Source organism: Lissotriton helveticus, chromosome 12, assembly GCF_964261635.1.
Source record: "Lissotriton helveticus chromosome 12, aLisHel1.1, whole genome shotgun sequence".
NCBI classification, from domain to species: domain Eukaryota; kingdom Metazoa; phylum Chordata; class Amphibia; order Caudata; family Salamandridae; genus Lissotriton; species Lissotriton helveticus.
Genome location: NC_136073.1, coordinates 676,359,078 through 676,375,958, shown reverse-complemented (window position 1 = coordinate 676,375,958; position 16,881 = coordinate 676,359,078). Strand labels below are relative to the sequence as shown.

The 16,881-nt window shown below is 48.3% G+C and overlaps 2 protein-coding genes across 2 annotated transcripts in view; one reads left to right on the top strand and one right to left on the bottom strand.

Moving 5' to 3' along the window:
• Positions 1-934, bottom strand: part of RANBP10 (RAN binding protein 10) — a 542,287-nt gene extending 541,353 nt beyond the window's left edge. The window contains exon 1 of the mRNA XM_078669990.1: positions 705-934. Within this exon, the coding sequence (XP_078526116.1) occupies positions 705-879 (175 nt within the window). The 5' untranslated portion in view covers positions 880-934. The remainder of the gene's footprint in view (positions 1-704) is intronic.
• Positions 935-1,388: 454 nt separating this feature from the next.
• The window catches only part of TSNAXIP1 (translin associated factor X interacting protein 1), a 476,958-nt gene continuing 461,465 nt past the window's right edge, over positions 1,389-16,881 (top strand). Inside the window, exon 1 of the mRNA XM_078669989.1 lies at positions 1,389-1,518. Coding sequence (XP_078526115.1) covers positions 1,490-1,518 — 29 coding nt within the window. The 5' untranslated portion in view covers positions 1,389-1,489. The remainder of the gene's footprint in view (positions 1,519-16,881) is intronic.

Below are 16,881 nucleotides of genomic sequence, written 5' to 3'. Positions count from 1 at the left end.
GGGAGATACATTTTTTCAGAATCTTGGCAGGAAGGTTCGGGGTCGAAGGGTGGTTTTTTTAGAGCAGCTGTTCGAGATATACTGGGGCAAAAGTAGGAAATGCAGTGTAGTGATTACATTGCAGACCATGAAACCTGGCATACCTGGTGCATATTCTGACTTTGATACTTCACCAAACACTATTTGGTTGTGGGCAAATCATATCAAATACCAGTGCATGGAATTGTATGGAATAAATGGGTAAAATATATTAAAGTAAAGTGTATGAAACATGCTATAATTGCATTATTCCAATGATCAACAATCACCTCCTCCACGGACATTGTTAATTAACACCTGTGAGGTAATATATTCTATTATTAGTATGTTGGTTTCCGAGTGAACAGAATTTAGAATATGTGCGCAACAGGACACTGTCGTGTCCTTAAGGGTTTACAGGCAACCAAGTCATGCTGTACCTCAAAATGCATTTGGTTGTTTTCCCCACAGCTGAAGACTGAGTCAGGAAGGGAGGAAACAAGGGGGTAACTAAACTCTCCCTGTCTTGTGTGGAAGCACCAAGGTTCTACAAGGAGTACCCCGACGGATCTGTGCTTATTTCTACTACCTACCCTATCTTCCCCTTTGGCCCTCCTAATTGCCCCTTTCCCTTCTCCCCTCCTTCTCCACTACCTCCTCCCTTTCCTCCCACAGCCCATCATTACCTTTGTAGTGTACTCGTAAGTTGCCCTGTGACAGCCCTATGTAGCTGTATTTGTCCTTGGGACTCCAGGACCGGGGAAGAGGATTCTCCTGCTGATTGACAGCTGGATACAGACGCTGGAGTCGGTCTCCCACTTCAACCCCAGTCCCGTTGCTTACGACCTGCGGCTCCGCCATCTTGGATTTGCTATTGTGTCACCGAGCGCAGGCAGTCTGCCATATCCAACACCGGCCGGAGGGGCCGCCGCCGAGGCCGCCGGGACAGTGAGTACGACGGAGTCGAACCTCCGCAAAATGCAGCGGAAACTGGTCACAGACAAACCACAACTCCCAGAAGGGATGGCGTTCAGAGAGTGTTCACAAGCGGCCATGTACAAGTCATGCCGGGAGATGTAGTTAACTCAAGTCTGTTCAGTTCAACGTGAGACTAAGCAGCGAGTGGCTGTAAGGACTACAAAGGAGAGAAATGCAACGCGCATAGCCGTCCGTCATAATAAACGCAAGACTGGAGACCGCACTGTGAAGTGATCAGGGCTAGCGTCCAGCAGCGGACTCTTATCTGCCCTCAAAAAAGATGGAAGTGCCGCTAGTGTACGCGAATTATCTCTGAACAAGGCTGATCCTCATTAGCCTGTATTTTTGCCAGCTAGAGTTGTGCATGTTGAGATCCACGCAGGCAGCAACTAAGGCGCCATGTAAGCATGGATCATCTTCCATGGGACCTTAGTTGCCATAGTAACCAGTGTACACAAATATACCCGGAAACAAGAACACAACATTCTATACCATGGCACTTCCACCACTAAGCCAACCCAGGTAAGGAGAGGGCGCAGTCTGTTGTCCCACACGTTATTTAGCCAGAAAAAAACCTCGAAACAGGTTGACACTTAGTAATACAGTTTTATAGAACGGTATTTATATATTGTAACTTCACGTCCATCGGGAGAATTTTCGTTGGCTTCAAGATTTTGGTCTCTTAAATAAACCAATTAAAACTTGTTGAACTATGGGTCGGTTTCAGCTTCTCAGATACATCAAGATAGGCGTTGATAGTAATTCATACTGTAAAGTCGAGGACACTGCCTCATCTGTTTGAGTTAGAGGATTTAAACGTGGATGCTTAATCGATGAAGAGAGAAAAAAATTAGAAGTCGCCCCCCTAGACCTTGCTATCAGAACCGCTCGCAACCCATTCGTGATCTAGTGAGCAAGCTTGAAAATGTAAAACCAGAGGGCATGGTTTTCAGTTCGACCTTCCCGTGTGACCAACTTGTGTGGTCTTCAATGCATTCCTGTGGTCCTCATTTTGGAAGGATGTGAGTACCTAGATCAAGGCTCAAAGCTGCTGGTAAATACGTGATAAGAAAACTCAACTGAACCCATCACATTCTGTAAATCCCCTAGTTCACACTGTACCTGCGAAAAAAGGGCTAAAGTCAGAAAATATTGGGCCTCGGAGTAAGTAGTCCTAGACTGTGATCTCAGTTCTTGTACTTTACTAACCTGTTAGATCCGGTGCAAATCACGTTCTCCCCATGCATGTAGTCGTTACCTTATCTACTATTTTGCAACTCTGAAACAGAAAATAAGCATCATGAACACATGTATAAGAGATGGCCATAGCACGGCTTTCATTCACTTAACATTCTGATGAGGTATTTTCTACTCTTATGCTGTAGAATGCTTTTATGTAATTTATAGGTGCCAGCTCATTGGCCACTGACATTTTGTTCTATGATGTTATGTTCTGTATTTACCTTTGAAAGGCTAGTCAGTTGTCGCCCCTCAATCTACTTACCTGTTTCCTATTAAACTTACGATTGGTGTACAATTCCGTGGCGGGGAGAGCGGCACTTCATTTTTGGCGATGAGTCAAGGTCTCGGGAGCTACACGCCATTATATTGAGGCACTGTTTGTGGGATTTTTGTTCCCTGGGTGTCTCAATTCTCTGTACTACAAGGCCCAGGAGGTGTTCTAGTACCTTTGGCACTTTTCTTTGTTTGCAAGGATTTTGTTTGCCCCAGGTTTTTCTTGGAATGTCTGTTGGGACGTGCTTTCTCGGACTTGAACCCATACTGGTCTGTCTTCGCCCGTGGCAGCATGCACTCTGGCACTCTTGCACTTGAGTTTTCACTTCACAACAGGTTTGACTCGTGCTTGAGTTTGTAGCTGTCCCACACCGCTCTACCTGGAAAAAACACGTCATTTTACTGCATTTGTTACACTCAATGGTACAGAATGCCATTTGGACTGGCTTCGGCTGTTTCTACATCCCTGAAGGTAATGATCAAGATGTTAAAAGGAATTTCTTCTGCATCCTTCAATTCGGTATTCTCCCCCTTTCTTGATGGTCTAAATGTAGCGTTCTCGGGGGCGTGGCCAAGATGGCGGCGGAGTAGGACATGCTTCTCAGTCCCTCCGGCACCGCAAGTTTTACCGCATTGATTAGCGCCCTCTTAGGTGCCCATCCGAGCACGAATTTGCAGCGCCCGGGTGTTGCTCTGAGGAGGTTTGGGGCCCCATTTTGCGGGAACGGAACGAAGAAAAGCTGTAATCGGATGCGTGACCTAAGTCCATGAGGAGCCTGTGTAGTGGCCTGGGCCCAGCTGCGGGAGAGGTCGAGAGTGAGGCAGCAACGCTGTGAGTCCCCCCGACTGCTGGATCAGCTGTGTCCTGGGGCCCTGAGCGGTCCAGCGGGGGGAGCACCCTTGTGTTGCCGGCATTGCTCGGCGATCCCGCTGTGAGGAATAATGTGGACAGGCGTCGAGGCCCGGGAGAGTGCAGAGGCCGGATCCGAGCGCGGAGCGGAAGGGAGCTGCGGCATTACTTCCCAGCGGTGCCGGCGTCCTGTACCTGTGAGCATCCTAGTGGTCGCCGGGGCAGGGAGGCCTGCGGACACGCACGCTGCGCGGAGCCGGAGATCAGAGGAGCCTGGTGAGCGGCCTAGCGGGAGGTGGCGGTGGCTGGTGGCCCCGAGATCGGCGGCGGGGAGGTGAGCGGCAAGACAGGCAATAGAGCTCTGCGAGCGGTGCCCGGCCCTCCCCAGCAGGAAGTGTGGAGTGCGGCTGGAGAGTCCGGAGCTGAGGTGCTGAGGCGGGCACCACCACGCCACGAGTTGCGGCCTAGGAAGGCCTGGCACCCGCCGGAGGAGTGGCTCTCCCGGCCGTGAGTCAGCGTACCAGTGGAGGTGAGGAGGAGAGAGAGGGGTACCTGAGCAGCAGTCTGCATTTCGGTCCGCATTTCGGCGGACGGTGCCTGACCAGCTTTGGAGGGTGGAACGGGACGAGGGAGCTGTGTCTGTTGCTGGTCCCCCCCGATTGGAGCTCCGGTAGTGGCAGGCAGCCTGTTGTGAGCTATCGCGGAAGAGATACCTGGACTCCCTTCTACTGCCACGACGTGACGCCCGATTAAGTAAGTTTATTACCGCCCACAAGGAAAAGCCTGGCCTTTTAATTATGCCTTAGCCACGCACTGACCCAAGTGTTTTTTGCAGTTACAGGCGCCAAGACTGCTGCACTGCAAAAGCGACCTTGCTAAGCGAACCCCTTCTACTAACTTCGGGTTCTCACAGTTAAACCCCCCAAAGTGAGTAGCTTATACTTCATACAGCCTAGTAGTGATAAGCATCGTTTTTAAGGTCCAAATTAATGTAATTCTGTTCTTTTTGTATAAAGTTCAAGTAGGACCCTCGGCAAAGTAGATGTGACCGAGCGCTACTTGTTCCCTTCAGTGGAAGACCCATGCTTTCACTAAGTAAACAGTAAGTTGCAGTATGAGTGGCTATTCCTCAGCCCGCCTTTCTCTTCATTAATAGAACAATCCCAGAACCATTGTTCAGTAACCAAGGGAGAGTCTTATCTTGTGCTGGAAAACATATTGATTTTATCCGCCCACTTTATTAACTGTCCCTGCAATTATAGACTTTAACTACAGCCCTTAACCCTTTAATGTTATAAAATTTAACCCTTTAATGTTACAAAATACATCCCATGCTCACTGCGATTCTCTATTGCCTACAGATTCAAATTGAGTACAGCAACATCTACTGTATTGCCAACTAATCATCCTTGCCTTAAAGAGCACCGGCAAGGTATATACATTTTTTAATTTGTTCACTTTTGTATAAATTAATTTGTACCAGCAATATATGCGCTCATAACTCTTGACGGATGAAGCGCCATACACCAAGTTGAGGTTAAATCACATGCCTCTCTAATTTAATTTATTTCGATTTAATTTTAAAATGAGTCTTCATCAAATGCCCATGTGTTAAGATATGTACATGTGCACGCTTTGTCTTTTCCCCGGGAGCGAAAAAACTAATTTGCAATTAAAAGTATACATGTAGGAATGCCATGTGAGGCATACATGTAGGAGCCTGATTTTAATTTTAAAATTCTTATAGTTTCAGGAGGCTCATCTGTCCTGATGATGATCTAGATTAATATAGATCGAAACGCCGTCGACCCACCCAAGGAATTTCACCCGTTCTATTTGTATATAATTGTTGTGTTTTTATCCTTGTTGTTGTTGTGTGACAGTTCGTTCACTTTGATCACTTATGTCACGTCCTGCACCGTACTATTCACTTGAGCACCTGCAATACAGTATAATTATTTATGTATACCCTTAAGAAAAGAGAGTAAAATAAAAAACTCCTACCAATACCTACTACCTCTGCTCCCCAGCGACTTATTAAGCACTCGCTCTCTGTTCTATTCCTCGCTAAGGACCTCTTAAGGCCTACCCTGAACCATTGTTCTTCCAAAGCAGGCAGCCTGGGAGGCCTGGGGGAGACGGAGGCGCCCCTCCCACACGCTCCTGACGCTGCATTTACAAAGGCCTAGGCCCGGGCGGCGGAAGCGCCCAGGGGAGTGAAGATATTCACCGCCTTCTCCCACGGCATGTGACTTTAACTCGGAGAGCACAAGCTGGAGAGCAGACTGAGTTGGGCATAAGGGCTGAGGCTACCGTGACACTGCAGGGCTGTTGGGTGCGGCCTGAAAGGAAGAGGTTTGATCCTAGTGGTTGCTGTGGACAGGGGCCTTCGTGGGAGTGAGACGCGCTTGCTTGCTGTCTGGCCTAGGCAGAGGACGTTATGGCGACGACCAGGCTAAAGAAAGACAAGCCCATGAAGTACGGGACACCGAAGATGACAGCGCAGACTGCCTCGCCGGTGGCAGACAGATCCCCGCGGCGGGGCGATAACGAGGAGCCCGCAACCAAGGCCTTCATGATAGAGCTGTTCACGGCTATTAAGGAGGACATATCGGAGCTGCGCTCCCAGCTGGCGTCTGATCTTCATGAGGTGCCGAGGGATGTGGATGGAGTGGGAGAGCGAGTTGCGACACTGGAGGAGCACGACTTGGGGACAACGGAGGACATACATCGGCTCCAGCAAGACGTGATCCGCCTGACAGAGCAGAACCTGGATCTACAAGCCCATGCCGAGGACCTAGAGAATAGGTCCCGCCGCAACAATATTAGGATACCGGCGGTGCCTTGGAAGGGAGATGGGTCGGACCTACGGGACTATATGGCAGCTCTTTTCAAACATATCCTGAATGAGGAAGCCTGCAGGACATACAAATGGATAGAGTTCATCGAGTTGGACTGCCGCGGGGCCCCAAAGCCCCTCCTCCTGATATATTGGTTTGTGTACATGACTTTCAGCTGAAGGAACGGATCCTACGAAAGGCACGTGACTTCGATCCCCTTCAGTTCCGGGATCACTGCCCTTTGCTCTTCCAGGACCTTGCAGCTTCTATATTGGTGAAACGGAGGGAATTTAAACCTGTCACCAACTACCTGCAGGAGCAAAATGTGCCCTACTCCTGGGGGCACCCATTCAGGCTTGTCTTCAGATGGAAGAATAAACTGATACAAGTTCGGTCTTTGGAAGCGGCCATGGGCATTCTGGAGTTGGAGCGGCCCACTTCCCCATCTGATGGTGGCAGTTCTCCCAGCAGGCGACGGCGGGGGAGGATGTTGGAAGGGGCTGGGGGTTGGATATTTTCCTCTTCCGCCTGCAGGAGGGTTGGGGACCTGGAAGCGGTGAGTCTCCAGCTTGGAGGTGATGGGGAAAGCTATTGTCACCCTGTCTCGCCTTTGCTATGCATTCTAGCCCTAGATGGTACATGCGAATTAGCCTTCTTCTCCTATCTAGTGTAGGATGTCTAGAGTTCTGAGAGTGGTGAGCCTTAATGTTCGTGGGCTCAATAGTCCAGTGAAACGTCATGCAATTCTGTCCCTTTTAGAGAACGCAGAGAGTGATGTGTGCCTCTTACAAGGAACGCATCTTCTCGCTAAAGATGTCCGGCGTATGCAGGATAAGCGTTACCCCTTACAGCTCTGGTCTTCGAGCCCGAATAAGAAAAATGGAGTGGCACTGCAGTTTAGTAGCCGTGTGCATTGTAAGGTACTGTCCCAAGTCGTAGACATTAGAGGGAGGTTCCTGGCGGTGCGGGTTCAATGGGGTGATGCGATCTTCACCATAGGGTCTATGTACGCTCCAAATGCCCAACAAGAGCCCTTCCTTCGCGCTGCCATTGCACAAGTTCTGGCATCCCCGGATGCGTTGATTTTGGTGGGAGGGGACTTTATTCTTGTGATGGAAGGGGGGTTAGACAGATCAGAGCACCGGTCGAGCCAAACCGGCGCTTGGACACAGGAAGGGAAGTGGTGGCTTGCTGAGGGAGGGTTACATGATGTGTGGCGCATTCAGCACCCTCAAGAGTGCGACTTCACTCATTATTCAGCTGCACACAAGACGTATGCGCGCCTTGATCACTTCCTGGCCACAACTGCCTTCTTGCCTCACCTCTCTGATGCGGACATTACACCACGCTCTCTTTCCGATCATGTACTCATATCAGTGACGGTCTCATTCAGTGGCAGCCGGCCACCCTCGGCCGGTTGGCGGCTTAGGGATTCCATGTTACACACTTACTCCGTGGTCATGAAGATCCGCGACACTATCACTCACTACTTGACTGAAAATACGGTAGGGGACACCTCGTTAGCTTCAATATGGGAGGCCCTGAAGTTAGTGGTCAAGGGACCTTCATAGCGCTTGCAGCTACGTATGCTAGGTTGGGCCAAGAGAAAAAGGGGAACTGGAGGGGGAAGTGCGAGGCCTGGAGGCAATACACAAGATAACAGGGGCCCCAAGGGTATGGAGGGAACTAGAGACGAAAAGACGCATGCTCAAGCACCTGGATCTTGATAGAGCAGCATATGCCTTATTGCGCCTGTGACACAAATTTTATTGTGTGGAGATAAGGGGGGTAGGATGCTCGTGCATAGATTACACGCACGGGCTCAGGCCTATACCATCACAGAGATCAAGGATCGCCAGGCGACGACCCACACCACTGACACTGCCATTGTTGACACCTTTCACCACTTTTATCACTCATTATATACGAAGCAGGGTACATCGCATGAGGACATAACAGAATATCTTGCATCGTCCGGTATTACGCCCCTGTACCCGGAATCAGCTGAAGCATTAGATTCGGAGATCCGAATAGAGGAGGTTCTATCGGCCATTTCCCGGCTCAAGTTTGCTAAATCACCCGGGCCTGATGGGTTCTCCGCTATATTTTATAAGACTTTCTGTAGGGAACTGGCTCCCTTTTTAACTCAGCTCTTCAATTCCTTCCTTGACACCGGGGTGGTCACCCCCTCCATGACTGAAGCGGCTATAACGGTCATTCTCAAACCTGGGAAGGACCCTACGGAGTGCGGCTCTTATAGGGCGATTACACTCCTCAACATCAATGCTAAAATATTTGCAGGAGTATTAGCGGCGAGGCTTAGCCCTTTAATGGATGGAGTGATTGACCCTGACCAGGTCGGGTTTATACCAACTAGGCAAGGGGGGGATAACACTAAGAGGCTGCTCCATCTGCTGGACCTGGTACACCGCTCTAAGAAGCAGGCTTTTCTACTGTCTGTTGACGCAGAGAAAGCCTTCAACCATGTGGACTGGGGCTATCTGTTTGAGGTGTTGAGGGCTTTTGGCATAGGTGATAACTTTTTGCGATGGATCCAGTGCCTTTACGCAGCTCCCAAAGCGGTAGTGAGGGTAAATGGATGTAGGTTGGCCATCTTTCCCATCACTAGGGGAATGCGACAGGGGTGTCCCCTCTCCCCGCTACTTTTTGCGCTTTACATGGAGCCCTTTGCTGAGTGCGTTCGGACCCACGCTAATATCTCGGGCATCCGCTTCAGAGCCGAAGATCATAAAATCAGTGTCTATGCGGACGATGTCATCCTGACGTTGACTGACCCCTACTCCTCCCTACGATGTTTATCTGCAGAACTTCTTGCCTTCCACAAAGCAGCGGGATTTAAAGTTAACTTCCCTAAATCACAAATCCTCAAAATCTCGATCCCGGCCTCTGAAATAGTGGATCTGCAGAGGGACTTTGCTTTTCAATGGGTGCACTCAGACATCATGTATTTAGGTATACGACTGGCCCGACCCTTGACAGGACGCTTTCCTTGAACTATTCCTTGTTAGCTGAACAGGTTACTAAGACCCTATCCGACTGGTCCCGCCTTAACTTGGCATGGTTTGGCAGACTGGCCGCTATCAAGATGACAGTGCTTCCCCGCATACTCTACCTTTTTCAGATGCTGCCCCTGACTCCACCGCCGGGCATGTTGAGGAGACTTCAGGGGCTGATTAACAAGTTCCTGTGGAACAACAAAAGGCCACGCTTTGCGTTCACAGTGACTACCTCCCCGAAGGCGGCTGGGGGCCTGGGTTTCCCTCTGCTTTCTGCATACTTCCAGGCATCCTGTCTCAGACACATAGTGGAATGGAATAGGCCCATGTCCAGTAAACATTTGCTCTTTATGGACCAAACGGTAGCCGGATGTAAAATCTGGCGAGAGCTTTGGCTGCCGCGCAAGTACAGGGCATGGGGACTGTACTCCTCCCCGGTGACGTCTCCGACGCTCAAGGCATGGGACCAGTTAGCGCTACGTAAGGGTTGGACCTCCTTCCCTTCTCCAATGACACCCATAGTGGATAATCCTGACTTTCTTCCGGGCTGCGCGTCTCCGGTCTTCCACCGCTGGCGAGAGAAAGGCTGCAAACGGGTGGGTATGCTCTTTGATTTGGATGGGCTGGTTCCGTTTTCCACACTGCGGTCGGACTATTTTCCGCTGGCCAAGGAGGACGCGTTCTATCACGCGCAAGTGGCACATTGAGTAACTCGCCCAGCCAATATGGCTCTTATGTCGCGGCCACTAACGGCCTTTGAACGATGGCTAGTTGGCAAAAAGGATGACCGGAGCCTTATTTCGGAGCTCTATGCGATGATTTTGCGTTGCCCCCGGAAACAACGTACAAAGGCGCAAGTCCGTTGGGAGACGGAGCTAGGGCACCCCCTTTCGACTAAAGAATGGGAGCATGTGTTCTACCGGGCGCACCATACGACCTCTAACATGGCAGGGACTGAATCAGCCTACAAAACAGCGACCTATTGGTATTATACCCCAGCGCGTGTCACGATGTGGGATAAAGCGAAATCAGGTCTCTGTTGGAGGGGATGTAGGATATCTGGGAATCTGATTCACCTACTGTGGCGCTGCCCGAAGTTGGAACGTTACTGGGCAATGGTTCTTGATGAGCTGGATGCTGCTTTAAAGATCACACTACTCCGGCTTCCTGAACACACTATACTAGGGCTGCCCCATCCTAAATTCTTTCCCTTGCGCTCGCTCAGTGGCAGACAAATTGCGCTGGCTTTACTGGCTGCGCGGCAAGTTCTTTTAGCACAGTGGGGCTCTCCGGCGACTCCTGATACCCGGAATTGGATTCAGCAATTGTGGCATACCCTTGCTATGGAGCGACTTTCCCAGGGTATGGATGGGAAGGGTTCGGAATATGCAACCCTCTGGGCACCGATTCTGCAGCTTTTGTCCAAAGACCTCCGAGAGGTGACATGCCCAAAGTACTTGCAAATCCTACAACTTATACCCCTGGACCCTGTAGGCGCCACACCGCGCACTTGAAAACCCGTTGGTTGCAGTCCGACGAGAGGGCCGGTCCCTGGGGTTAGGTGACACTTGATGGGGCTGATGCGGAGTGGGGTGGGTGTGGGAAGGTGGGTGAGGGAGTTTTGGGAGGGTGTGGGGTTGGGGCTGGGGGAGGGTTAATTTTTCTTTGTTACCTTTTGACTCTTTTAATCTAAAAAGCGGAAGCCATGCTCCAGGTGGGGCGGTGGTGCTGCATCAGCTACGCGGGGTTCGACCTCCGGGGTGTAGACCCAGACGCTGTGTACGATTATTGTATGAATCCGCCCTCCGGCGAGTCGATGTAGGCAGCTGGGCTGTGTTCTAAGATGTCTTGTCCGTCTTGTCTTTGGCCTACCGACCTACCCCCTCCAAAAGTTGCTTCGGGCCCAGTGAAAAATTTGGGGGTTTGGTTCGGTAAGAACCTTAAGTTTGAGGACCATATAAATAAAGTCACTGGAGTCTGTTTTTTTACTTTAAAAACTTTGCGCAGGTTTTTCCCTCTATTACCGAAAGAAGCTAAAGAGACTGTCATTCGGGCATTAGTACTTTCCCGATTAGACTATGCTAATGGACTGTTTTCTGGCCTACCGGCTTTCTTGATTCACCGCCTTCAGGTTATTCAGAACGCCGCCGCCAGACTTCTGTTTAATGTCCCAAAGCGTTCCAGTGCTCGACCTCTTCTTCGTGCTTTGCACTGGCTCCCTGTTGCCCACAGGATTCTGTTTAAAATCCTAGTGCTGGCGTATCGAGCCATCCACCACACTGGTCCTGTCTACCTGAGAAAAAGGTTCGGCCTGTACATTCCCAATCGCCCTCTGCGCTCGGCCAATTTGTGCCAAATGACTGTCCCCAAATTTAAATATTGTAGACTTGGCGGGCAATCAATCTCAGTGAGAGCAGCGAAATCCTGGAATACTTTACCTCTTCATTTAAAAACCGCCCCGACTCTTGGTTCTTTTAAGAAGGGTCTTAAAACCCATCTTTTTAATATTATAGTTTAAACCTTTCTACCTTCTGTATTCCTAGTTAGTTACGCCCCCCTAGTCTGCTCCGCCTTCAACGCGCCAGGATACTATTTTTTTAGTAATAGAGCGCGATATAAAAGCCTTTAATAATAATAATAATAATAATAATAATAATCAAAATGTTTAATTCTAAATGTAGCGTTCTCGGCCATTGTCTTGCTTATGAGCGCCCCTGTGTCTGGCTGCTTGGAAGAGTGCAAGGTGTTCAGTTCTTCACGGACTACATACTGCAGACTGAGGCACTCGGCGGCTGGTAGGACTGAATTTCCAGTGTTTTGCATCATTTTGTTGTTCGGCTCAGTTTTGTTATTTGCGTGTTCTTGTCCAGGCCGATTACTTGTGGCCTTGTTTAGCTCCTTGACCTTTGCAGCTGCCAGCACTGAATCTATTGCATGCTCCTTCATTGGTGCAGGTGGCCAAGGCCGCGCTGGGGAAAGGGAAGTATTGAAAGGCCCTAAGGTAGACTCTGAACCTTGAGGCAACTGTTGGCTGCTTCTATGAGGGGCCGTCATGCACGATATTGTGGCGCTAGTTTTATTTAAATTTTTTGTAAACGGCCGTCTGATATTTTGCGAGGGGGGGTGCCTCCTTGACCCAGTTGGTTGTCAGGTATTAAGAGAAAGGAATTTCGAAACACGTGTATAGGGATACGGGCACTGGCCATAAAATTTGACAAATCAGCAACTTTGAAAACTACATTTACCATGATGCAAAAGGTAATTCCGTTGTGCATGTCCGCGGCGTGCCCCACCCCCCCCTTGACGGTTGTCAGGTATTAACTAGACCTTATTTTGTGTGCCAAGTGCACCCAAATTGGTATCTGATTTTGTATGTTGTCTAGAAAAAATTGAGAAAATAGGTGCTGGGTTCGATTCATCTTTCTGGTTTTGGCCTTTCCTTTTCTGCTGACGTCGTTGCTTGTAATTTGGCGTGAACTCCTCCTTTAGGCTCCATAGATGGTTCTTTGGGTATTCCCTCACTCACCCAAGGTTGCCCCTAGGTGACATGCTTCATCATTGGGGCCATCCCAAACATTTGCTGCTTGGGACGTGCTGCGACTTGCGGAACTACGTAGGAGCACTTTTTTTAAAAACAGTTTTTATTAATAACAAGGTTGCATCGGTGCCTAGCATTATACATTCATCTCGAAGGACGAAACTAAATATCAACATTGCCCCATTACTTATACTGAGTCGGTTACTCTTAATCCAGCAATCCCCGGAAAGTGCTCCTCTTTCCATAGAATGCGTCATTGAAACATAATCAAACATACAAAGGAACAATCGACAGCCCTAAGCAAATTACTATGTCATTCCTAATCGTCCATCAATGTTTGTCTTTCCCTTCTCAATTCCACTGTGGGGGAAATGCAGATGTCCCCCTTATATTTGTTCCACTTTCCCCATTTATGATCCCATTTTTTGGGGCAACCCCTATCCTTGAACACAGCTTTTTCAGCTATCATTGCACAGTCCATGTCCTTCGCCCAGTCACTCAATCGGAGAGTCACAGCCGCCCTTCATTTTTGGGCTATGTTGCGTTTGGCTACAGTCCACCCCATCATGGCCCAAGTCTGCTCCGCCTGCGAGAGGTCAGTAGCCTCCCAAATATTAAGGAGGCAAAGTTTAGGATTAGGTCTAATGGGTTTGTCATACGTCCTTGCCAGCTGGCGGGTAACTTCTTCCCAGTAGTGTTATATGTAAGGGCAGTCCCAGAGTATATGCGTGAATGTGCCGGTTTGATTACATTATCGGAGACAGAGTAGATCCGGTCTCCTACCCAACTTAAACAGTAGTTTAGCGTCAAAATAGACCCGGTGTAGCATTTTAAGTTGGACAAGTCGGAGTGGCATAGGGATCGCAACCTCTCGGGGAGAGGCGAGTTCATCTCTCCAGTCCTCGTCATCCATGTCCCCCAGGTCAGTCTCCCAACTCAACTGTACTTTCCGCATAGGATCAGCTCGATTATTCACTAGTTTTTTGTAGGTGAGGGAGATAGCTTTGCGTCCATTGAGTCCAGTAGCAGCTGGTCCTCTAGCGGGGAGGAGTCTGGAAGGGGGGTATCCTTTGGTAGGGCCATGGAGATACTATGGCTAATTTGGAGGTATTGAAAAGTCTCTGAGGGTGCTAGATGGTATTTGGCCTGGAGGTCAGCGAATGAGGCCACCTTCCCCTTCACCCAAATATTCCCCACTCTAGAGATCCCAATCATGTCCCACTTGTCAAAGCTCGGGCATCTGCTGAGGCGACTAGGAGCACTTTTTTGTGAAGAAATGTGTAGTGCAGTGTTCGTGGAGTGGTGAAAGTGATGTTAAAAATACCTAGCGAGTGAGTTAATATATTATTCTCGCTCCTAGTTGGTAAGAATAAAGTGGAGGTAAATAGTAGGAAAAATATATAACTGTTATGTGTATACAGTCCCTAATATTCGGTCGACATGTTTCGGGGTATCCCCTAAATCTCTTCTTCAGGGCCACACGGGGACCAGCCCCATGCGTGCCACTCCTTGTGAAAACCTATAATAAAGTGAGGATGCACACCTAATGTTTGAGTACCCAATTCAAAATACATACGGTTTAGTCTTTGACTCGTAGTATTTATGCTTTGGCAATACTATGCCTCATGGTCTGCCGGGGTAGAGGGGCTTGTAGTCATACCTTCGTCCAAGCACACCTCTGTCTAATAACACCTACTGGCACCCAGGCGGACCGCAGTGGAATGTATTCAGAGTGCTCTTAAGTCTAGGAAAGATTGTAGTGATGCCATATGTGAATTGTTGTGGGTCAGCGGACCACACCATACTCATCCACTGGACAAGTTCCATTTGAATTGATGAGTCGGAGAAAGGTAGTTTCCAGTCTTTCACTGTTTTGGATGATAGATATTTTAGATCGTAAGTATGACATTAAGATGGCCAGCAACAATGCAAAACTTAGCCAGTAATGCTACAAATGAAGCTCTGTGCGATTGTGTATGTTCATTGAGAAAGAAACCTGTCACAAGGTTTGTAATGAGTGATTGGATCTACATAAAACATCCTTTACTATTGAAAAAATAGGTGCAAAAATTCAGAGAGCCTGCGGATTGTATGTGTGTGGGGGAATACTGTACGTATCTCTAATGGTCAATGGTGGAACATTTCATGCATGGCAAAGTCTCGTAAAGATTTGGGGTCAATGACCAGATGAAAGTAACAATAGAAAATACTGTTGAAGGTGGAGTGGACATGAGCTTTAAGTTCAACAATTCTCTCTTGTCCCAGTCAAGTGCAACAGTGTCGCAGGAGCAAGCGCACAAAGCTTGTTCCTCGCAAGTTACTGGTGTGAAGTTCCAGTCATCTGTTAAGTCAATTACTATCTCTTTTCATTGAAATGTATTTGTTATTGTGCTTTGAGTATTATTTGTGTATGTCTTATTTTATTTGTTTAGTTTTCATCAGGTCTTGCATTGTCTGTTGGTTTGGATCCATATTGGTTTTGCTGGAAGGGAAAGATGTGTGGTATCTTCTTCTCTTATGCTTTAGAATACTTTTATGTAATTTATAGGTGCCAGCTCATTGGCCACTGACCTTGTTCTAGGATGGAATGTTATCTATTTACCTTTGAAATGTCCCCATCAGTTGATCCCATATTGTAGTCCTACTTCTTTGTCTGTGAAAAGTCAAGTCAAGTCAGAGGCTCTTGTATAGCACACAAATCACCGCTAGGTCTCATGGCGCTTGCAGAGGCTCCGGCAGCACAGACCAGGTCCTGATTACATCATTATTGGTCAAACAGCCAGGTCTTCAGTTCTTTACGAAAACCCTGGTGGTCCGCCATAGAACGGAGATGGGACAGTAACTTGTTCCAAAGGTTGGGAGCAAGGAAAGAAAACGATCGGCCTCCACTACATGACGTACGGACACGAGAGGGCGCAAGCAAAGATTTTGCACTAGATCTTAGTGTTCTGCTAGGCTGATACTTTTTACGTTTTTTCACTAGATAGCTGGGACCAGTACCATATATACTTTTATGGGTGAGGCACAAGATTTTAAAATGACCTCTCTTCCTAACTGGAAGCCAGTGAAGAGACAGCAGACTAGGGGCAGAGGGAGATCTAGATGAAAGATTTAAGATCAATGTAGCCACCGTATTTTGCAAAACTTGCAATTTGGAGAAAAGGTCTTCGGTTAGGGAAGCTAATAAGGCATTCCCATAACCCATACGGCTCACAATTAAGCCTTGAATCAGTGGCTTCCTGGCTTCGATGGGTAGCCATTAAAAAGTTTTACGCAGCTTCCTCAAAAGCCAATAACAAGTGCCTAGCACAATATTAATATGATTTTTCATCGATAACTTGTTATCGATTGTTATTCCTAAGTTGCGGACTACTTGTTTAGGGAGCGGGCAGGGGCCTAATGCCAAAGGCCACCAGCTGCTAGACCAATACTCCTCAGCCCTGCCAAACAGAATGATCTCGGTTTTACTGCCATTCAGCTGCAATTTGTTTATGCCCATCCAGTTATTGATATGAGTCAGGCAGTTTTTAAACCACACCATTGTGTCGGCAGGGTCGGGACCAAACGTGATCAGCAGCTGAGTGTCATCGGCATATGACACAGCCTCCAACCCATACGACCTGATTATCCTGGGCAGGAGAGTTACATAAAGATTAAAAAGCATCGGGCTCCGGATAGAACCCTGAGGAACTCCGATGCTTACTGGTCTGCTACAAGCTGCCAAGGAATCTATATGTACGGTAGTGGATCAGTCTTTTAAATAGTTATTAAACCAGCCCAGAGCTTTCCGTCGGACTCCCATCTCTCACAGTCTTTGGTTGTCAAAATAATCTGGTTACCCTACCATAGTACACTTTTTAGTCTCAAAATCTGTCTCTGGCCTTAGACTATATTTATTATAACGATGTGCAGAAGTATACAGCTAAGAATACATTTCAGTGGTGGAAGATGGACTCCAAAGATTCACAAGCAGTCTCCAGCTATTGTCTCCAATCTGCTTAACAATGAGTTTCGGATGCTTTAAAGATTTTGAGGCTAGTGCCCGCTGGTTAAGAACCTCATTACTGCAAGTAATTATATTCCTCATTTACATCTCTAAAGATGCTCATCTTTTTTAAGTTGCTT